The sequence below is a fragment of the Thalassophryne amazonica genome, chromosome 13 (assembly GCF_902500255.1).
Source record: "Thalassophryne amazonica chromosome 13, fThaAma1.1, whole genome shotgun sequence".
Classification (NCBI taxonomy): Eukaryota; Metazoa; Chordata; class Actinopteri; order Batrachoidiformes; family Batrachoididae; genus Thalassophryne; species Thalassophryne amazonica.
This window is the reverse complement of record NC_047115.1, coordinates 32,792,428-32,817,016: the sequence shown is the minus strand read 5'-3', so window position 1 is coordinate 32,817,016 and position 24,589 is coordinate 32,792,428. Positions and strand designations below refer to the sequence as shown.

Sequence of the window (24,589 nt, the reverse complement as noted above, 5' to 3'; positions counted from 1 at the left end):
CAAAGTTGGACAACAGAAGGCAGGTTGAGAAACCTTAGAGCAGTGACTGTTGATGTGGTGTCACGGTCTCGCATGTTTTTTTTCTTGCCCCCTTTCCCTCTATAGTTACGTGTAGTGTAAAAGGAAACCACTTGGCAGTAAGCTGCTTGTTATTCAATACTTGTGTATACTGAGGCACGGGTCACACCAGCTACGGTCCTATCTGTGGCCCAGCTCCATAGATAGGAGACTGTAGTCGTGGGACTGACTGAGGTCACTGATTTAACCTCTTAAGCCCTAGGGCCTATTTCACCAAAATCACATACCCATGCATTATGATTTATTTCTCACCTTGTACAAGATCAAAAATGCAAAACTTTGGATCAGCTAAAAGACAGGTCATAGGGGATGTTGTAGATGCAAAACAAAATGAAAGTAAAGAATACTTGGTTGACATAAATGAGGGTTTTTGGGTTTTTTTTTGCCCAAAAAATGAATTCCGATTTATGGCTTTATTTGCTTGGCGTTTCAGCTGTGGTTAGTTGATATGTGATTGAAGTGGATACTTTTATAGAGGAGACTTTGTTTGACATTTTGATGTATAATAAGTGTATGTTGGTGTTAATATTGGTAGAGCTTCTCTTGTGACAAAAGACTATGGATCAGGTCTACTGTGGTTGATTCCATAATTGTGTTATATGCTCATGTCAACTGAACATTAAAATAAATAAAAAAGTTCTAACCCAAATCCTGAAACCAAAGGTCAACTATCCTGTATGTTTTCCAACTTTCCCTGCACCACCTACTGGTAATTAAATTGTGCTCAGCCAATTGACGGCGAGAAAACACCAGACTTCACTAACCAGCTGTGGCTGCAGTAGGTTGTTGTTTGTCTTTCGGCCACCCTGTTTGTTCCAAGTCACCACAGAGGATCCTGTGCAGAAAAAACATTTTGCACCACCACCCCTCCCCCTGAGAGACAAACATAGGCCTTGTTCTTCCGCAGACATCTTCCATCCAAGGACTAATCAGGACTTACTGTGGTCAGCTTCTTTAGTCTGATGGGATCAAGTATACACAAAGCAGAGCAGCTGCTGTAGTTGGAGTTTGCCCACATAGAAAATTGTGCAAGGTCAATGACCCCTACACAAGTCCAACTTCTCTCCATCTTACGTAAAAGCAATAATGTATTTTAAGCTGTATTTTTTTCATGCCAACATGCACTTGGCTGCTTAGGTAATTAGTGATGTGCACTGTTTGTGTGTGTGTGTGTGTGTGTGTGTGTGTGTGTGTGTGTGTGTGTGTGTGTGTGTGTGTGTGTGTGTGTGTGTGTGTGTGTGTGTGTGTGTGTGTGTGTGTGTATATACAACCCCTGGCAAAAATTATGGAATCACCGGCCTCAGAGGATGTCCATTCAGTTGTTTAATTTTGTAGACAAAAAGCAGATCACAGACATGACACAAAACTAAAGTCATTTCAAATGGCAACTTTCTGGCTTTAAGAAACACTATAAGAAATCAAGAAAAAAAGATTGTGGCAGTCAGTAACGGTTACTTTTTTAGACCTAGCAGAGGAAAAAAATATGGAATCACTCAATTCTGAGGAAAAAATTATGGAATCACCCTGTAAATTTTCATCCCCAAAACTAACACCTGCATCATATCAGATCTGCTCGTTAGTCTGCATCTAAAAAGGAGTGAACACACCTTGGAGAGCTGTTGCACCAAGTGGACTGACATGAATCATGGCTCCAACACGAGAGATGTCAATTGAAACAAAGGAGAGGATTATCAAACTCTTAAAAGAGAGTAAATCATCACGCAGTGTTGCAAAAGATGTTGGTTGTTCACAGTCAGCTGTGTCTAAACTCTGAACCAAATACAAACAACATGGGAAGGTTGTTAAAGGCAAACATACTGGTAGACCAAGGAAGACATCAAAGCGTCAAAACAGAAAACTTAAAGCAATATGTCTCAAAAATCGAAAAATGTACAACAAAACAAATGAGGAACGAATGGGAGGAAACTGGAGTCAACGTCTGTGACCGAACTGTAAGAAACCGCCTAAAGGAAATGGGATTTACATACAGAAAAGCTAAACGAAAGGCATCATTAACACCTAAACAGAAAAAAAACAAGGTTACAATGGGCTAAGGAAAAGCAATTGTGGACTGTGGATGACTGAATGAAAGTCATATTCAGTGATGAATCTCAAATCTGCATTGGGCAAGGTGATGATGCTGGAACTTTTGTTTGGTGCCTTTCCAATGAGATGTATAAAGATGACTGCCTGAAGAGAACATGTAAATTTCCACAGTCATTGATGATATGGGGCTGCATGTCAGGTAAAGGCACTGGGGAGATGGCTGTCATTACATCATCAATAAATGCACAAGTTTATGTTGATATTTTGGACAATTGAAAGGATGTTTGGGGATGATGAAATCATTTTTCAAGATGATAATGCATCTTGCCATAGAGCAAAAACTGCAAAAACATTCCTTGCAAAAAGACACATAGGGTCAATGTCATGGCATAGGGTCAATGTCAATGAGCAGATCTGATTTGATGCAGGTGTTAATTTGGGGGATGAAAATTTACAGGGTGATTCCATAATTTTTTCCTCAGAATTGAGTGATTCCATATTTTTTTCCTCTGCTTGGTCTAAAAGAGTAACCGTTACTGACTGCCACAATCTTTTTTTCTTGATTTCTTATAGTGTTTCTTAAAGCCAGAAAGTTGCCATTTGAAATGACTTTAGTTTTGTGTCATGTTTGTGATCTGCTTTTTTTCTACAAAATTAAACAACTGAATGAACATCCTCTGAGGCCGGTGATTCCATAATTTTTGCCAGGGGTTGTATATATATATATATATATATATATATATATATATATATATATATACGTGGTGTGTCCATAAAGTAACGGTCCTTTTTATTTTTTTAAAAACTACCGTATTTTCCGGACTATAAGTCGCACCGGAGTATAAGTCGCACCAGCCACTTTATCCATTATAAAGAAAAATAAACCATAAATAAGTCGCACCAGAGTATAAGTCGCACCAGCCACTTTATCATTATAAAGAAAAATAAACCATAAATAAGTTGCACTGGACTATAAGTCCCATGGACATACAGGTATGTTAACTTAACATGAAAAGTTCAGATGATAATATTGTGACGGCTACCGTTTTCAGATACATATTTCACCAGTCGTAACTTACAATCTGCAGAGTATGATTTTCTTTTTGGTGGCATTTTTTCGGGCCTTCTCCATTGTCTTGTTAAGTTATCAGTAATGTTGAAATTTTTATTTTTCTATGGTAGTCAGAAGTCGCAGGAACAGTCACACAAGCCTTGAGTGCCCTCTCGTGAGCTGCATTTTACCTACAGATATGTTTGTATTTTGCGGAACACATTGCGAGCCGAACCATGCAGCACCTACCTGCGCAGCTCATGACCACCCAGCGTTGTCGATCCAGCTCCTTCCAAGTGCAGACGCTAATCCTCCGCCGTCGCTCAGTGCTCCCATGCAGCTCTCAGCGTCAACTCTGCTCACACTGATATCCAAGGGCTGAAGCTGTTTTGTTAGCCGTCCCAGAATAAACACCATGTTCGTCTGCTTCAAATGCTATTCACAATCTTCGACGCCAGCTCCTTCCAAGTGCACACACTAATCCTCCGCCGTCGCTCACCCGGTGCTCCCACGCAGCTCTCAGCGTCAACTTAAACACTCTGCTCACACTGATATCCAAGGGTTGAAGCTGTTTTGTTCGCCATGCCGGAATAACAGCAAGCACCGTATCCGTCAGCTTCACACGCTGTGGGTGAGGTGAGGAATACGCGTCCAACGTTCTGTTCTCTGATTGGTTATCGCGACCAGCGTGACTTATAGGACGGCCGCCATACTACAGTGTCCATGATGCATTGCATTTCCTTTTCTGGTGGCCATTTTAAACATAGATCGACTCTGTCACGTAAAATTGTTTTGTTACAGTAAATTAATTGAGATCCTACCGGTATATTTTTTCATTTATAAGTCGCACCGGAGTATAGGTCGCACCCCCGGCCAAAACATGTAAAAAAGTGTGACTTATGGTCCGGAAAATACGGTATATGGATTTCATTCATATGTTTTTACGTCAGACATGCTTGAACCCTCGTGCGCATGCATGAGTTTTTCCACGCCTGTCGGTGACGTCATTCGCCTGTGAGCACGCCTTGGGAAGGAGTGGTCCCGCCCCCTTGTCAGATTTTCATTGTCTGGAAATGGCGGAATGAAAAGGACTTTTTTCCATCAGAATTTTTTCAGAAGCTGTTACAGACTGGCACCTGGAAACCATTCGAAAAAGTTATCTGGCTTTTGGTGAAAATTTTATGGGCTTCACAGAGAATAAGGACTTTAACTACAGCTTTAAGGACCCCTTTAAGGACCCCTTTAAGAACGGTCGGTGCGCCGCGCTCTGAGCTGCGACGTCACGGCACAAACCACTGGATCATTTCTAAGCTGATGACTCTGTGGATACGAGACCATCATGTGCTCTTTCTCTGGTTATCACAAGAGCTGGACATCAGCCATTTTCCGGCAGATTTCACTTTTAATAAGAGATTTTGTCATGGAAAGCCGCGCGGAGGCTTCGCGCGTCACAACCGATTCGCTGATGAAGCGAGACAAAGGAACACCTCCGTTTCGGAGTGTTAGAGGACAAGTTTGGACATGTCCAGCTCTCCACAAGTTCTCTTATACTCACTCGACTGGTAAGCACTGAAAGCCAAGATAGGCATGTCCAAACTTGTCCTCTGACACTGCGAAACGGAGGTGTTCCTTTGTCTCGCTTCATCAGCGAATCGGTCGTGATGCGCGAAGCCACTCACGCATGCGCACGAGGGTTCAAGCATGTCTGACGTAAAAACATGTGAATGAAATCCATATAGTTTAAAAAAAAATTTAAAAGGACCGTTACTTTATGGACACACCACATATATATATATATATATATATATATATATATATATATAAACTTATACTCCAGTATATTCCTGTTCAAGTGGAAGGAAATTGCTGTAAAAAAAAAAAAATACAGCAATAGACTCACACCCACGGTCAGTTTAAAGTTGGTGGTGGGAGGCACCGGAGCAAGTCACACGAGCATGGAAAGAATATGCAAGCTCCACACAGAAAGGCCGAGGTAAGAAGCGTTCCCATGACCTTCTTGCTATGAGTCAACAGTGCTAACCACTACACCATCAGGAATATTAACAAATGAAGCTGATCACACAAAACATGAACTGTCCTGGGTTCATACTGTCTGCAGTGAAATAGAAGTCAAAATGAATGTGAAAATCCCACCTTTGTTTTGTTTTATTTTTTTGCCTTTTCCACACGTTCCCAACTTTTTTCTGATTTGTAAATTGTAAATTTAGTTTCAGTCAGGGACTCTTTGTAATTGTGTCAGATGGTTGATCGGTGCTAAATATCCACCAGGCATCTCATGGGATTTCCATGTTGGTGTACAAACAGTGAGTCTGCCTGTGTCACTGAGGTTAACAGAAGAAGCCGCTGGTCATTTTTGCTCCACTGGGACTAGTGGTGCTGAATTAAAGTTGAGGACATCCACAAATAGACTTTTTGCTGCATGGTCGTATGAGCTCCTGGAGTGTGCTACAATATACAGTAACATACTGTAGGTTAAATTTGAAACATTACATTGCCGTACAATTTTGCTGTATATTTTACATTAATTTGTTGAACTGAGTGCACTGCATATACAGTAACATATCATTTGTAAAACAGTATGTTGTTGTCTAACTTTGCTGTATATTTACATATATATGTTACAGTGTAGAAATTCCAGTTTTAAACTGCCTTTTTCTCCATTTAAAATTTGGACATATTGGGTTGTGCATTTGAACCCTTCACTTCTCTAAGGGTGGTATCTCACTGGGCTGCGACAGCTTGCAATCAGCATTTGCGAGGGATTTCATGTGACTTTCGCTGTGTGACACCATCCCCTTGTATCAGACAGACTTGCGTGACGCTTGAATATTAAACAGTACAAAGTTGGCGAGGTGACAAAGTTCCTCGCCAACTTTGCTGTTGTTATTATTACTGGATACTGTCTGGGGAATGTCCACATCATCTCTTCACATGCATAATAACAAGATATCATAATTCCAGCTGAGCACTAATTTGTACCACTTCATTGAGATACCAACTGTGAATTTGTCACTCCTTTGCATGTTTGGTCCCCAGTTTGCCTCTCCAACTACTTTCCAACAATCTTTCCCAGTGAGAAACTGGCCTAAGGAATCAAACCCACGACAACTGGTCTGTAGTGTGTCATCATAACTGTTAATCTGCATGCTCACTGACTCAAATCTGGAGGCTTTATCCTTAGTAGGAGAACTTGCTCTGATGCGAGTCTCACCATTGTAGCATCCTGTCTACACCAACAAGCCCAAAAGCAAAACCACTATTTTTTTTATCAGATAGTCATGATTATACAAATGCACCATGTCAGTGTACTTAACAGTACAAAGATGAAGTCCTCTACAGGTCTATCAGGCCGGTGCTTATCCCCAGATACCATAACATGAAGGAGACGAGCATCTCAAGAACATCTCCCAACTTTGTAACCCTCATTTATGCCTTCATCACCTCCTACCTCGACTACTGCAATGGTGTCGTATTTGGTCTGCCCAACAAAGGTCTGGACAAGATGCATTATGTGACGCGAAAGTTCAGCTACAATTTGCCAAAAGCTACATCTGAGATGCCAGCCTAAATTTGATATTATGGTGAAAGAAAATCCTTCCCTGCTCCACTTCATCTTGAAGCTGTATAAATGGTGATACAAAATGCAACATATGGACTATGTACAATTTCTCCAATCACAGCCACAGAAGTCTATAACTTGTTCTGGGTTCTCTTGGTGTCTTTCCTCATCTTCTCCTTCTTGCACAGTCACAGTTTTTGAGAACCGTCTACTCCACACAGATTTACCATAGTGTCATTCTGTTTGTATTTCTTCATAATTTATGTAAATAAGGTCCAAGACATTTTCAGTGAGTTGGAAATATTCAGGTATCCATCCCCTGACTTTTCTGAAGAAAACTGACAATAAAACTGATTATTTACAGGTAATATACCAAAGCATTCCATTACTTATGCAACCCATCATCTTGTAATCATCATCATAATAACATCTATCACAAAGGGATCTAAAATATTTCCATGTTTGTTACAGTCTACACAAACATAGTAATAACATCTGGAACAAAGGGTGTAATGTATTTCCATGTTTGTTATTGTCTACACAAACACACAGTAATAACATCTATCATAAGGGGTGTAAAATATTTCCATGTTTGTTATTGTCTACACAAACACACAGTAATAACATCTGCCATAAAGGGTGTAATTATTGCCATGTTTGTTACTGTCTACACAAACACACAGTAATAACATCTGCCATAAAGGGTGTAATTATTTCCATGTTTGTTATTGTCTACACAAACACACAGTAATAACATCTGCCATAAAAGGTGTAATTATTTCCATGTTTGTTACTGTCTACACAAACACACAGTAATAACATCTGCCATAAAGGGTGTAATTATTTCCATGTTTGTTATTGTCTACACAAACACACAGTAATAACATCTGCCATAAAGGGTGTAATTATTTCCATGTTTGTTATTGTCTACACAAACACACAGTAATAACATCTATCATAAGGGGTGTAAAATATTTCCATGTTTGTTATTGTCTACACAAACACACAGTAATAACATCTGCCATAAAGGGTGTAATTATTGCCATGTTTGTTACTGTCTACACAAACACACAGTAATAACATCTGCCATAAAGGGTGTAATTATTTCCATGTTTGTTATTGTCTACACAAACACACAGTAATAACATCTGCCATAAAAGGTGTAATTATTTCCATGTTTGTTACTGTCTACACAAACACACAGTAATAACATCTGCCATAAAGGGTGTAATTATTTCCATGTTTGTTATTGTCTACACAAACACACAGTAATAACATCTGTCATAAGGGGTGTAATGTATTTCCATGTTTCTTATTGTCTACACAAGACTTGAATTTCTTCCCAGAAACTGCCTCTGTCATCCTGTGTTTTCTCATCTGTGTCCTTGTAATGGTCTTTTCTTCATTTTGAACATCAGATCTGTTTCTGAACTTTTCTATTCTTCCGTGCTTCTTCTGTGCTTCCCTCTGGCTCTGCTAACCCGCGACTCCTCCAGACTGGCAATATGAGGGTAAGAGGGAAAACATCTGTTATCTCTTTTTTCTGTTATTCCTCCTCTGTGTTCTGTTTCACTTTTTCTCTGCTGCATTTTCTTCACATCTGCTGCTGAGCATGATGCCTTGCAGTTGCAGCACATACACTTTTGCACAGAAACCTCCTTTCCACCTGTCTCATCCTCGCTACCTCTCCTACCACCCCATCTGCTGCTGCCTGTCAAGTCGCCGTTACCTGTTTTCCCATGTGCTTGCACCACATCATTGTCGTGACCTCCATCTATGAAGGTGCTCTTTGCACTGCTGTTGCTGCTGCTGATGTTGCCACATGCTTTGACTACCCAAAACATCTGCTGTTTTGTAGCCAGAATTGTAATAACTGTCAGTGTTGTAATAGTTACTGCAATAATATCACAAATGCACTGCTAACTCAGCCACTAGTGTGATAAATGTTAGAAATGTCAGTGATTCTCAGTGAAAATAGTACTGTATTTTTAAAGGTTAACTTTACTAATAATTATTGCAATATTTCCTGCAAATGCAAGGCAAACTCAATAACTACTGCAAGGATTATTACTAAGGCAGCCACAATTGCATGCTGTTGCAACAGCTATTGTAATAATCTGCAGTATTGTAATAATAACAGTGTGCAATATTTAAACAATTATTACACTTGTGGCGAAAACTGCAATGGGATTTTCACAATTATTCTAAGAATTAATAAAACAGGAGGCAAAATTGCATGTTGTTGCAACAGGTAATGTAATAACTGGTATTGTATTATAACAATAATAGTAACAATAATATTGGACATTAATGTGTAATTACTACATTGCCAAGCAAAAACAAATTCACAGCAAACTTATCCACTATTGTAATAAGTGTTAGTAATGTCATTCATATCTCTTTTCATGAGTGAGTGTTTCTCCAGTCTTGATCATATAACCACTATTGTATTGTATTATGTTAGAAATGTTAAAGCCTCATTGCATTAATAAACCATCAATTTTCTATACCCACTTACTCGAATTAAGGGTCGCAAAGGGCTGGACCCTATCCCAGCAGTTATAGGGTGTGGGTCAGGGTACACCCTGGACAGGATGCCACTCTATCACAGGGCCATATATAGACAGACAAACACAGACACACCCTCACTCACATGTACAGTCATTTTAAAGTTCCCAATTTGCGTACTATGCATAGCTTTCAAAGAGGGAGAAAGCCAGAGAAAGTGGAGGGGAGAAACATGGGGAGAACATGCAACTTGTGTGGAGTATGTGGTGGTGCATGTGGTGGTACCATGTGTCACTGTGCCAACCACACTATAGCTATGCCTTGGGTTCTGGATGGAAACCACAGTCGTAGACCTCTGGCCTATCCTTACCTTCCAAAAGTAGCTATCTCTCTGCCACAGCCTCTGTCTGGCAGCTAGTCCCTCAGGCTGTTCAGGTTACAGGTGGCTCAACAACACTGAGGCATCTATATGGTGTCCAGAGAAGTATGGCAAAAGGATGAAATGTCACAATTGATGTTCCTTCACAATGCAAGTGCCTCATCTGAGTCCTCCTAACACGCCATTCTAGGGGCACACAAGAATCCCTCGAAGAGACCTTGTATCAAAGACATTGGTCTTCACCTTTGGTCACTGGCTAACATCTAAGCCTCAGAACCATAGTAAGAAAAGAAGAACCCAGAACTTAGAGATTTGGACCTTTGTTGTCTTGTAAAGATATTGGCATCACCAAGCACTTCTGACTCATGATCTCTTGCTCCCAGACATCTCAGCCTCAAAGGCAAAGCATCTAGAGACATCAACATCCCTGTCAGATAAGTGAATCTATCTACAAGTTTGACACTTTGACTTCACATCAATACACTTCCGAAGTTGGGGTCAAGGAAGTCATTGGACCCCTGGATATTAGAATTGATCCATGGCAATGGCAATCCAAGAAACTCTGACTCCTTACTAAGCTTCCCAAGAGCAGTAATCACGTCATCCATTAATTCTACAAAGACTGCATTGTCATCCGTGACAACAGGATCAGTAACCTTACCCAGGTAGATAAAGTCACCTAAGCCACTGGACTCCTCAAGCCTACACAACACCCAGTCGATGAGAGCGTTGAAGAGAGTAGCAGCCACAACACTTCACTGATGAATGCTGATGCACTGGGTCAACTAGGATGTCCAGCAACTTTTTGGAGCACTGTCAATATTGACTCTTGCTTTCAATGATTACTCAAAACTAGGATGTAATCGATAGCTGACTTATTTCACAGCCAGGATATTCTGGTTGCTGAACAGCAAATAATTGGGACTGAATCCTTTTAAAAATTATCCATGCAAATACCTTTCCTAGCACCAAAAACAGTGTCACTCTGGTGTAGCTGTCACAGTCCAGGTGATCACTATTTCATTTCCAGAGTGGGTTGGCAAGCCCTTTGTTACAGTCCATGGAAACGGTATAAGGGGCAATTGAGAAGTTTTGAACCTGACCTAAAAAAGTAGGACATGATTCCCCATCTTTGTTTGCATTCCGTGAAACCAGCATTTCTTGAGAATGTGTGAAAACTTGACTCACTGGGTGCAATGCTGAGAAATGCTGATCCGCCATCAGAGTCCTGACATCAGAACTGTCTAACATTCTGGCAAAAAAAAATCCTTATTCAACTTCTCCAAGTACTAGTTTACAGTTTGTCAGGTAATGGAAAATAAATATTTTATTTTCTAATATGGGTGTATTCCATCTTGTCCTTGCATGCTGTCCTTGTATTATTATCAGTGATTTCTTTGATTAAATCATGTTCAACAGATGTAATCTCAAATATGAAAAAGGTAAAAATGTTGCAGCTCCACATCTACATATGAGAATTCTATACATACAAATAGAGGCATTATATATGTTTTGCACGTTGTTCTACAGATTAATTCAAAATTGACAGATGTTTTAAAAAGGGCAAATTCAAAGTGAAAAAAATTCTATACTACATTTTATTCTGCCGATTGTGTCTTTGTTCTTTGAACTGATCCTGTATTGATAATTTACTGACTTATGTAAACAAATGTAATCTATGTCTGTAGTTTTGCAATTGTACACAAATAACTATAGATATGCCTTGGGTTCTGGATGGAAACCACAGTCGTAGACCTCTGGCCTATCCTTACCTTCCAAAAGTAGCTATCTCTCTGCCACAGCCTCTGGCAGGCAGCTAGTCCCTCAGGCTGTTCCGGTTACAGCCTTCAGATCAGGGAGACAGACACCCTCTCTACTTTTAAGATTAGGCTTAAAACTTTCCTTTTTGCTAAAGCTTATAGTTAGGGCTGGATCAGGTGACCCTGAACCATCCCTTAGTTATGCTGCTATAGACGTAGACTGCTGGGGGGTTCCCATGATGCACTGTTTCTTTCTCTTTTTGCTCTGTATGCACCACTCTGCATTTAATCATTAGTGATCGATCTCTACTCCCCTCCACAGCATGTCTTTTTCCTGGTTCTCTCCCTCAGCCCCAACCAGTCCCAGCAGAAGACTGCCCCTCCCTGAGCCTGGTTCTGCTGGAGGTTTCTTCCTGTTAAAAGGGAGTTTTTCCTTCCCACTGTAGCCAAGTGCTTGCTCACAGGGGGTCGTTTTGACCGTTGGGGTTTTACATAATTATTGTATGGCCTTGCCTTACAATATAAAGCGCCTTGGGGCAACTGTTTGTTGTGATTTGGCGCTATATAAAAAAATTGATTGATTGATTGATTGATAACATCATAATAAAATGTCATTTTGTACATTCGCTTGAGGGGGTTGTTTTAAAAATTTATTAAACTTCAGCAAAAAGTATTAGCAGCCTAATTCTTTACTGCATTTACACATTTAGATTTGTTCCTATGTCCATAATTTTGAACCTAAAAATGTTCAATTTATTTCATTTATATAGCGCCAAATCACAACCAAGTTGCCTCAAGGCGCTTCACACAAGTAAAGTCTAACCTTATCAACCCCCAGAGCAAGCACACAGGTGACAGTGGTAAGGAAAAACTCTGATGATTTGAGGAAGAAACCTCAAGCAGACCAGACTCAAAGGGGTGACCCTCTGCCTGGGTCATGCTACCGACACAATATACAAAGTAATTTACAAAATGAATATGCAGGAAGTTTTGCCGGTGCACAGGACAGAAGGGTTGCAGAAACAGACACCACTCCCATCTCTGGATGGAGCTGCATCTCAAACAGAGAGAAAAAAACAGAATCAGGCATCAGAAATACATCAAATACAGTATAATTTGTCAGCATTAAGCAATAAGAAAAACAGAATGAATACAAAGGTGATCGCCGGCCACTAGCCCTAAGCTTCACTAAAAGACCCAGACTTTAGATAAAGTTGAGACTGCCGCCCGCTCCATTTCCTAATAAAATGAATTTAAACAGGTAAAATGCATAGTAACATACTATGCCAGTATGCTAGCCATAAGAAAGGGAAAATAAGTGTGTCTTAAGTCTGGACTTGAAAGTCTCTACAGAATCTGACTGTTTTATTGATGCAGGAAGAACATTCCACAGAACAGGGGCACGATAAGTGAAAGCTCTGTGTCCTGCAGACTTTTTATTCACCCTAGGGACACAAAGTAACCCTGCACCCTGGGAACACAAAGCCCGGGCCGGTACATAGGGTTTAATTAGGTCAGCTAAGTAGGGAGGTGCCAGTCTGTGAAACGTTTTATAGGTTAGTTGCAAAACCTTAAAATCTGATCTCATAGGGACAGGAAGCCTGTGAAGAGACATCAAAATGGGTGTAATGTGGTCAAACTTTCTGCTTGCTGTCAAAAGTCTGGCAGTTCATTCATACATAAATTCACTAATTCATTCATTTTCTGTGACTTTTCCTGGTCGGGTTCATGGTGGCAGCAGACAAACCGGTTCATCCCACATGTCTCTATCCTTGACCAAGCTGTCTAACTCTTCCTGGGGGATGCCAAGGCATTCTCATGACAGATGGAAAGTAATTCCTCCAGCACGTCCTGGGTCTTCCTCCGGCCTCCTCCCTCTTGGACATTCCTAGAGGGACTCCCGAAGGACATCGTCAGGTTCATCCTCACCAGATGCCTGAAGCACCTCAATTTTCTCCTTTTGATGTGAAGAAGTAGAGGCTATACTTCAACTCCCTCTTGGATATTTTTGCTTCTCACCCTGTTCCAAAGTTTAATTCCAGATATCTTCATTTCTGTTGCTTGTATCCATGACCTTGTTCTTTCATTCATTATCCAAAGCTCATGACCACAGATGAGAGTAAGAGCATAAATCAGTACGTAAATTAAGAGCCTTGCCTTCTGGCTAAGATCTTTCTCCCCATTACAGTCCAGTACACCATTTGCAGAGCATCAGATGCACCTCCAATCTGTCTGTCTATCTTACTCACCAACCTACTCCCACCACCCTCTGGCTCAGCCATGTTTGCATTGTAATGAGTACAAGTTGCCTTGTATATATTTCACAGCATATGAATCCAAGAATGCAGTTTTTCTAAACTGCCATGAAGTGTTTTATACCACAAATACTGCAACAATATTTTTTCTAAATGTAGAAAATGGGAGTTTATTACACGCTGGCATGTTTAATTTGGATTTTCTCTTTGCTTATGCAGCATGCAAGCTGTCACGACCGGGCCCCCCTGCAACCATAGTGACAATCGACGAGGAGAGCCCCAACGGTGTGTACCAAACATCTTCCCACCTGTACTCAGCACTTCTTTATGCACCACTTTATTCTGTATTCTAGTGTGGTAAATGCTACTGCACTCAAGTGTGTTGGCTTCCACTGTCGGGACTGTTCCCACAGCAGTGCAAAACTTAATATTTTGCCTGTTGGGACACTCCCAGTGTGGCAGTTGTCATGTAAAGGAGTAGAATCGTGCAGCTGATGGCTCTTGGGGCAGATCGCCAATACACAAATATGTTTTGTCAGACTCACCTGCCACTTGAAGTGTATTTATTAAAAATACATTCCAGTTATGTTTGTTGTGTGTATTTGGCACCAGTAGCATAAATCAGTGGTGTGTATTTGTCAGTACATGTGAGTGACAACAGATGGTGTTTGGCGTAGAGGTGTGATTCGGGCCCCCGTTAATGAGAAGTTGGCTCTCCGTGCAGGTTGTTTTTGCTCTGTAAACCTGCGGTGCAGCAGCTCTGGACGCACAGAAGCACAGAGCAGACACGAAACACTTGAGTGGATCCAGTGAAACTATTATGCTGCTCCTTCTTGTGGCCTTTCCTTCACCTGCACCCTCTTTGCAGTGCTCTGTCAGTTCTTCCTCTATTTTCTTCTTTCACCGTCACGACTCTTCCCCATGGGTTTCGAGGGTTTGCCATCTGCATTTTGCCGATGAGTAGGTGACAGGGAGTGCTGACTACTGCTTTGAGTGATGTTATATATACAATGAGGGAGTGAGTAATGTGTTTCGCTGAGTGCTGCAGGTGCGGGTTTGTTCTCCCTGCAGATCTCCGTGCTGCAGGTTAAGAGAGTTTAATGAGAATCTCTCATGGAAGATTGCATCCTGAATTAAAAAAAAAAACAAAAAAAAAAAACTATTTCACAGTTGTTCAAATTAAGGCTGTCATATTACCAAAATTTTAATTGGCAGTATGGGTGAAACTTAATTACACTTGTTATTGGTTGCAGCAGAAATTAAGTTAAAGGATGTGTTTGGTTTGTTACAACACAAGTTATATTGGTGTAAATGTGTTTGATGATTCCTTTGTTTGCTTAAAATAAAAAGGAAGAAAATAATCTGACACCCAATGGGGTGGTCATCCCAGGCAAACAAATCCAACATATGCTCAAAATACCAACAAAATTAGAGGTCTGTGACCAAACTCACAAAATGCTCTGCCATACTTGCTACTGGCATGCATTAGATATTTGTGGTACTAAATTGTTTGTGAGGAAACACCTGGATTAACAACATCAACATCTGGAAATATAATTGCTAAACATGAAACAAAATCAAGAAGAGACCAATTATCTCATCTTTATTGATGCAACCATTGGGTGAAATTTGACTGACATCCATCAAATGGATTTGGAGGAGTTGCACTTAATTCAGCTCCCTTCTGTTCATTTATGCAGTACCAAATAACAAGATAGGCTGCCCAAAACACTACACGAGGAAAGTCTCGTAAGGCTTACAAGACTCACAGGCAGATGGTCATCCTGGAAATGCACTTGAATTTTGTCTTGGTCTAGTGTTGTCCGTGAATATAGTAGTACTGTGCAGAATCAGCATTACATATCATCATAACCTATAACACCCATAGGTAATGGCTTCTACATGAAACTCCAGGCTGTCATTGAAGTGTTACAGTATAGCCTTACTTTTCTGAACAGTATCTGCTTTGTCTTTTTTGCTCTTGTCTAATTTTGGTGGTATTGTCTCTATTCCTTGATTCCTAGTTATTCAGTGCAGTTGTCCTTTGTTGCACATTTAATGTTTAACATTCTTGGTGAAACATAGTAAGGATGAGATGTTGCTGCTTAACCCTCTGGGGTCGAGAGTATAATTGGCCATTTTTGACTACTTTTGGTTTACCGTCATAATTTACCTAAAAAACTGTTTACTTTGCCTTGTTTGGTGTATTCTTTTCAGTACAACCTCACCCATGTGACTTTACAGTTTTTCTTTCATCCTGACATACTGTATGAACACAGTGGACAAGAATTCACACAAAAACATAAAATCCAAATAGAAAAAAAAAACTTTTTTTACTGTTAAAACCACAAACATGTTTAACAAACCATTTTTATAATTTAGAATGCAAATATAAATTGTAACTTTCAAAAACATATGTACAAATGTAGCAAACAGCAAAGCTATATACAACTATTTATATTAAAATGCTGGAAAGACTTCAGGTGTTTTTTTGTACAACTATTTACAAAACAATAAGATGCCACACAAATTATTTATCCCACTCAAAACACAATTCCTGTCCAACACAAGTCAGACTGAACACGGGTCCGACCCACAAGAGGAGAGTCATCAGTGTCACTCCTCTTGTTGTCCATCTGGAAGCAATGTTGACAGTTTAGTCTGTCTTTAATGGCGTTTTGGCTAAATCACCTCAGTAACAACCCTACGAGGGTCGATGATCAACCCATGTGGGGTTGGTGGTTTTGATTGGTTTAGGTCATGCATTTTTCCACCAGTGATAAAGGGGAAGCCAGTTTTTCTTTTCCCGCTGCAACTGCTGCACTGAAAGAGAGCCAACAAGGAAGTAGAATTCCCGTTTGCTACACGTTTCTACAAAAACATGCACCAAAAATGGCCGTAACATTAAGGAAAATAACATAGCGAAAATTATTAATCATGATTCAAGTTTTAGTGGGCCTATCACTCACTCACTCATCTTCAACTGCTTATCCGGAACCAGGTTGCGGGGTGGGCCTATCAACAAAATTTAAATAGTGGTACAATTGGATTTAAAAACATAAGTTTGAAGTCAGCACTTTCAACACACATTAGTTTGGCTTAATTTGGTCATGTGACTTTTACCCAGAGACACGTCAGGTGAGTCCAGAGGGTTAATATTGTATTTTTTATACATCCAACTATTCCTTTGGAAGTTTTTCCTTTTTTGTAGCTTTCCTCAGGTTACAACAATGGACAGGTTGATTCCTATACACCCACCCCAACCCCCCCAATATTTCAACTGTGCCACACAAAAGCTACTGAACCAATTTTTACCCATGGCCAAAATATGGCCATTTGGTATTGTGATGACTGCATCCGTCCATCCATCTGTCCGGCTGTCTCTGCTCAGCATAGGTCCAGTCCAATTACTGTCAGGGTCTACACAGACACTGGACAAGTTCAAAGATGGGTAACCTTGAACTATTCTAAGGGGTCAAAAGGTCACATTCTTTCTACACATTCTTTCATTGATGACATGGCTCATATGGCCGAAGGCATGTTAGCATTGTGTTATGTTTGATATTTTTGCCTGTTATGCTGCTGTTGCCTGCTAGTTTTGAGTGGTTGTGGCTTATTTCACAAATCTGCCATTGCTCAGAAATGAATTACTTTTCTCAACTCAAACTTGGTGGAGATTATCAATATGGATGCATACAAAAACTGATCCATGAACCAAACTGATGGGGCCACTATAACTATCCCAGCAGACCTTTGGAAATAATTACTGTGTGGAGCGAGCAGAAAGACCAGGAGAAGGAGGAGGAGAGAGACCAGAATATATTGAGGGAGGACATCCAGGTACTCAAATTGACAGAGGAAGATGCAGGGGACAGGGAGAGACAGATTATCGACTGTGGCAAACCCTAAGGGGAGCATGTCACAGAACACGAAGGTTTAATTGGACTCATTAGATTGAAATGCCTTATGTGCATCTGCCACAGTTGTGGTGTTCAAATTGTGCAAAAGGTCCTTGGACTACATCAAACACCACTTAACTCTATATTCCCTACAGCAATATGTGTTAAGTATTCTTAAAATGCAAGAGCATGTTGAAATCTAAACTATGGGATTTCAAAAATTAAAAGCAGTTTTGTGTTCATTTGAAGCCATACTAAAGATGCCAAATTGAAACTCCTGTATTTCCTGTTCAACAATTTGTAGAAAATATATTACTCTCACTACAGTGTCAAAGGCTGGTAAAGCACTCGAAGTCTTAATTGCGAATCATATTTTAATTATAACTAATTAAAAAAATATTTGGGCAACTGTAAAATTACCAGGGTTTTCAAAGTTAACTCAATAATTATGTTAACTCAAGTTCCTTTTAGCACCACTCCTTTTTAGATGCGTAATTAATGCACGTACTTTCTGTGACCCTCAGCCCAAGCTGTTGTTTGGGACATCGGAAGCCATGCAGCAGTGTGTGGATGGCAGGGGAAACAAACTTCCTTGAGCAGAAATGTCAGATCAAGGCATTTTTTTGAATGATCTCTATTGGATTAATTAAACTTGTGTCACCAAATAAGTGCACACACATTTTCTACATCTGCTATAAACATGGCATCCGCTCTTTAAACTGTGTGTGTGTCTATTTCATGAGAATGGAGAGGTCCTACACGAACAGCTGCAACAGGCTCAGAGCACCACAGTGAAAGTTAAAAAAAAAGAAATGCACAATGCTTTCAAATGCAAACCAAGTCTGCTTCTGGTGATATTACCTTCCTCTTGGCCAATCAGGTAGTGAGTTCCACAAAATATAAACAAGTTTTTTTTTTAACCCAGTCATCTTTTTACCTCAAGTTTACATGGACAATGCAGAGGCATGAAGCCAGAGAGAATTGTTGAAAGGGTCATGTCCCAGTTTGTTACAGTAAAGAGCCACTTTTTAAGATGTTTGAATTATCTGTTTTACAAATAACAACAATAGTAATAATCAAATTAATATTATTAACAGTAATGCGAAGTAAAACACCATTTAGTCACTGTTACTCTGAGTGGCCTAGTTTTACTACTTCCACCCGTCACACTATGACGATTTAGCCAGCATATGCCGAGCATATTAAAAACACTGGCATACACTGGCATCTAATAAGTTATGGGTAAGTTTTGTATAAGTTAAGAGCATGTTGAAGCACGCTGATATACTTCAGAATTTGGTGAGTATGTCAAAAAATTTTGACAATGTTTTTGACATGTGCAGCGTATGTCTCATATGTCCCACATACACAGGCCATACGTTATAGGTAAGTTATGTGATTGTTTATACATTTCCTGTAAGTTAAACAGAACTCAAAATACATCCATCAATGCTGTCCATTGATTGACTGAAAGCTGCAGGCATGCAAACAGTTCAGACTGTTTAACATATTAAAACCATTCACACACAGAGTAAATATAAAGTCTTAGTCTTATCTGTTATGTCGTTTCAGTCAGATTCATGATCACAGCCTGATGAAAACTTATCCACATCATGCGTCCTGATTTTGGAAAACAACATCTGAAAATACTTTAGTTCTTTGTTGTGACTGCAGAAACGTGGCATCTTTAAAGAAGAACCTTTGTGTTTTGTGTGTTTCTCAACCTAAAATGGAGGACGCCGGTTCTTTGTGCCACAAGAAGAAAATTTACTTAGTTTAAGAGTCGAAAGAGTCACAGCACCTCATTCATTCACGTCAGTGTTTATCAGAGCTATCAGTCGATTCTTCAGCATTCTGCACACAATGAAAGTAAATCCCATGATCCACCAAGACAACAATAAAATAAAATAAAATTTAAAAAAATATTAAATTACTCTGTTCAGTGATGGGTTTGTCAATATTTATGTTCCATATGCCAAACGAAATGGTTCTACTGGCAGTGGAAACACAGACCAAGCCCAACTGAACTGTCCTGACCCAGAGCATACCGTGCAGTACCGACTCGGACCGCTCGGTGGAAATGAGGCTTTCAACATATGCTGCCTAAATCGTCAAAGTGTAACAGCAGCATAATGTATTCAACCTATCCAGCATATTCGACGCATTTTTCATACATCAGCATGTGCTGGCTTAATTTTGAAGGTGTGACAGGGCCCTACAATTCTGGACTTAGTGGATTTGATGATACAAACAAAAATTCTTTACTTAATTCTCTAAAAATGAAAAACACAATGATTACAAACATTTAGAAGCAACTAGGATTAAAGAAAAAAAATGTGATTAATTTGTAATTATTCAGGATTAATTAACGATAAGTTAACTATATATATATATATATATATATATATATGTATATATATATATATATATATATATATATATATATATATATATATATATATATATATATATATATATATATATATATATATATATAAGTTGTGAAACAGGGATGTGTGATCGATAAAAGTGTTTAAACATTGGAAAAGTGTAAAACATGTAAAATGAATCAGGAGTTCAAGTTCTGTAGTAGAAGAAATAAATCCTATATCCTCTCTGAAGCTTATGGGTGCAATTCCTAGTCCTTATACCTGTATATCACTGAGTGCAGCAGATGAGACCCTACAACTCCCCCTAGACTGGGAACCAGTTTATTGCATTTTACTTCCCCAGCCAAGGCTGGTACCCACGGACAGCTGGGTGAACTGAGACCATGCAAGTGAACTGACTGTCTTGTCCATGGACAAGGTATGAGGGGTGATTGAGAAGTTTTGAGCCTAACCTGCAAATGTAGATCATGGGTCTCCATCTTTAGTATTCTGAGAAACCAACATTTCTCAACAGTCTGTGAAGTTTTGACACATTGGGCCTCATGTATCAACGTTGCGTACGGCGATATTTGAGCGTATATGGGGTGTACGCTAAAACGGCTGTGCTACTTGGCATTTATCAATGTGGTCGTTGGCGTACGCTGCGCTGAAAATATACACCAGGTCGAGAGGTGGCGTAAATTATACACCAAAATGAACCAGCGCTGGAATCCACATAAAAATGAAGATGATCAACATGATAAACAGTCCCATTATACAAATCAATGCATATGTTACATAAATAACACTTTCCTGATTATACTACATAATAATCAATACAAATCCCGCCTTTGCTGGATTGTTATGGAGCACGATCCGTGGCCACAGCGCTGACTGCAAAGAAAGCGCTGCTCGCCTTTTTCTCCAGACTTCGAGCCTGGAGCCAGAGCAGCGCTGAGCTTAACTTCATGTGGTGTGATCGTTTTAGACTATGAAATTGATAATAACAACTGTAGTTTTGTCATTCCCTTAATTCGCCCGTGCTGCAACCAGGTTTTGTCATCTCCATTCGGTTGTCACAATAAAATAAATACAGAAATACATTTAAAAAATAAAGAAATCTGACAGATTAGGCGTGTCTTATTAATTGAGCGAGCAAATATCCACATGTCAAGAATTATTGACATGTGAAAGAGAATTCAGTGGTCCTCGCTATAACGCCGTTCACTCCTGTCGTGGCCTCGGAGTCTCGCGGAGTATTTAGTCCAATTTGCATGCCTTTTTTTTTTTTACAGTGTTCTGTGTTCTGCGTATCTGTTTATAAGAATCTTGTTGCCCAGAAGAGAAAAGAGCGCCAACAACTACTCATAACTGTGTTTCTCACATGGAAACAAACACCTGCTGCAGCGAGATGTGAGTGGGAAAAGGCGCAGCGCCAGGACGCAGAGGCCCGATCTGTGAAATACTGGTGAGTCACTATTAATAATTTCTTATGTGTCCGATCTCGTTCGTTGATCGTTAAAATTAATTTGTTAGTTCTAAATGCCATCATAATTATTTATAGGAAAACGTTCTATTTTTATTTCTCAAACAAATGTTTGGGCCTGAAAACAGTTTGGTATTATTTTCCTACTAAGGTTTGAACTTTGAGAGTGTTTACACACGAGAGAAAAGTGAGAAAATGTTCATGCCTGATTGAGAAAGTGTATAAATTGTGTAGTGAGGAGTTTTACAGCTTTGAAACGTCTATAATAATTGTAAAAAATAACCGCTGACTACGTCGCAGTTTCGCGTATTATGGGCAATTTTTAGAACGTAACTCCAGCGATTAATGAGGGACCACTGTAACACTTTATTGATTATATACTACAAAACAATTGATACGACGGCCGCTTTTGACGCTCTATTGGCACACGTCATGATTGGTGGAGTTCTTTTTCATTGCCGTCTTCCCGGCTTCCATGTTGTAAAATGAGGGTGTGTCTGAAGCGGAGTCTAAATATTCATGGGCGTGTTTATTATAATTACGATCGTTTCCACCCGCCGCATTTATCAAGATCACATCAGGCGTACGCCAGAAATGGGCAGGTGTGCACTGCTTGATACATGTCACGGCGACTTTGGTGTATTTCAAGTTTACGCCGTAAATTTACACCACAAGTGCGCAACATTGATACATGAGGCCCATTAGGTGCAATGCTGAGAAATGTTGGTTTCTTAGAATGAAAAAGATGGAGAACCACGTTCTACTTTTTCTGGGTCAAGTTCAAAACTTCTTAATCACTCCTCATATCATAACTTGAGATCAAACCCAGTTCAACATATTGGTAGCCCAACTCCTACCCGCTGAGTGACGTGCTCTGCCTGTGCAGTAGTGCGGCACCTCATGATAAAAACAGCCCAGTCTCACATTTTTTTTTCCCGCTCCCGTGACAAAAATGAGTAAAATTTTTGTGACGGGGTTTTTTTTTTAACTCACTATTCCTAACCCTACTCCTACCTCTGACCCTAACCTTAACCATAACCTAATCCCCGCTTCACTTTTAATTTCATGCAGCCATCACAGAACGAATTGGAACGAATTTGTGCTGCCAGTGACGAAATGAGGCGCTTTTCGTCACAATATCACGAACCAATAGATTAATGTATATTTCATGCTGCTGAATCACGACTTGCCGTGAGACCAGGTTGGATAAAAAAAGACATGATATTGGAATCTCGTGGATTGAATAATAATTTAATGAACATTCACAATTTCTTCTGCTCCTGTACTCATTACTACACGAGAATGTAATTGCTTGGAACACGTGTTAAACTCTGTAAAGTTTCTGAAACGAAAATGACTTCTTGAATTTGAAATTTAACTGAAGGGCCACTGCAGATAGACTGGAATATTTTCCTTTTTTACATTTGTTTGATTGGACATTTCTGCATCCAAATCAAAGAGGACACACGATTGTACAATATAATGTAAATTAATGAACAAGTCAAGTCTGGGATGATGCACTGGTGCCACATCCACATGGAACTACTACATGTACTAGATGGCAACCACCAAAGCAGATAAATGACCCATCCACACATCTCGAAGATAACATCTATCTGCTACAGACAAGTGAAGTGTGGTGTACCCTTGGTCTTCTCTGGCCTTTGAAGTTCTCAACACTGAGTTGTCCTAATACCTTGAGTCTACATGATAATAAAAGTCATTGCAGAAAAACAAGCGCATTACCAAGTATATATCAAGGTTTTAATTCTTCTGATTAACACATTCAAATTATTTGTTATGTGTGCTGTTGGCCCCATTGGATCTATGCATATACATCATATGGAGCCACCTTACATGTCTATTTGAATGCTAAGGCAGGCGGCTTTATGTTAGATGAGGACACCGTTCTTCAGTTTAATAGCTTCCAACTCAGGCTGTCACACTGTCTCACCTAGTTCTTCCTCTGTGTGTGCAGCTGTGATTTGGAGCTTTGATCGATTGCCGGGGGAAAGCGTGAGATGGAGGTAGCCAACCCTCCCTCCGAATGCCTCTCCATGTGCCAACGCTGTATATGTGAGGGGGTTTGTGCTAATCTTCCTTATATAGCACTCATTTACCTGGGATATGGGCCTCTTCTGGCCATCCACCATACTTATTATGTATGTCCCTGTGATGAAACAGCCTAGAGCCGCTCTTCCTGTAATGAAATGTAAAGCAGGCAACCCATCGTTACTGACCAAAGCAATTATCCCAGTAAACGTGTTTCTTTTCATCTCCTGTGTCACACAGAAACAGTACACCTGGTGAATAATATGATTAAATCTTCTGCACATTCAGTTTTTGGGCTCATTCATGTCTTAACGGGAAGGCAAGCGGCGCAATCACGATTCTCTCTGCCTTTGTTTGGATGAGGTCAGGCCAGATAAATAAAAAAAAAAGTTCCCATTTCCTGCAGCTCATCAGATGATCAGTCAGCAGAGCCCAGAGAGTAAAGCATTCTGCATTTGGAACCATCAAGATGGTGCTTTGTCAGCTGTTCCTTCGTTCATCGGCAGGCGTAGAGTAAGATTTGACTCGCTTAAGGCAACAGACTATGGCAGATTGTGAAATAATCCCCCTTTTTTCTGACGTCCCTTCCCTTTCTGCATCACAACTCACTGTGTTAATCTAGTAGGTTTTCATTTCATTGAAACAGATCAGCATGAGGGACCAGTGGTCCCATTGCACAAATGAAGTGTAACATGTTGCAATTTATTCAAGCTGCTGATTCTGCAGCCTTGCTGAAGAGTGCAAGACGCAACACATAAACTCCACTCGCGATCACAGCGGCTCTCAATTGGGCAGGAATAAGATGGATTTCCATTGCTCCTTTTCCTTATTTTGTGTATTCTGGCCACCGATAATGAGGCTGCAGGCATTTCGGTCTCTGGATAGGTTCGGCAGCAAGGTGAGAGGAAGGAAGGCAAAGTTTTCTTTCCTTATTCTTGCGACAGCAGTAGGAAATCAGCAGCGGTGCCATAAATGAGGCTGCTGCCTTCCAGCTTTTATCCTGTCTGTTCAAATTCATGATTTGTATCAATTGTTGCCTGAAGCATAAGAGGATCCTTTCAACCTTCTGCATCTTGACCAACTGCTGATAGGAAATCAGAAACAAGTGTTGCTGAAGGGCTTTAGC

The 24,589-nt window shown here is 40.1% G+C and overlaps 1 protein-coding gene across 3 annotated transcripts in view; it reads left to right on the top strand.

Annotated features, from left to right (window-relative positions):
- The window catches only part of pcdh15a (protocadherin-related 15a), a 707,751-nt gene that overhangs the window by 292,513 nt on the left and 390,649 nt on the right, over positions 1 to 24,589 (top strand). For 2 of the 3 annotated variants that reach the window (XM_034185497.1, XM_034185496.1), the window contains exons 3-4: positions 8,252 to 8,266; positions 13,877 to 13,942. In XM_034185497.1, the coding sequence (XP_034041388.1) occupies positions 8,252 to 8,266; positions 13,877 to 13,942 (81 nt within the window). The remainder of the gene's footprint in view (positions 1 to 8,251; positions 8,267 to 13,876; positions 13,943 to 24,589) is intronic. The other variant, XM_034185498.1, reaches the window with a different exon arrangement.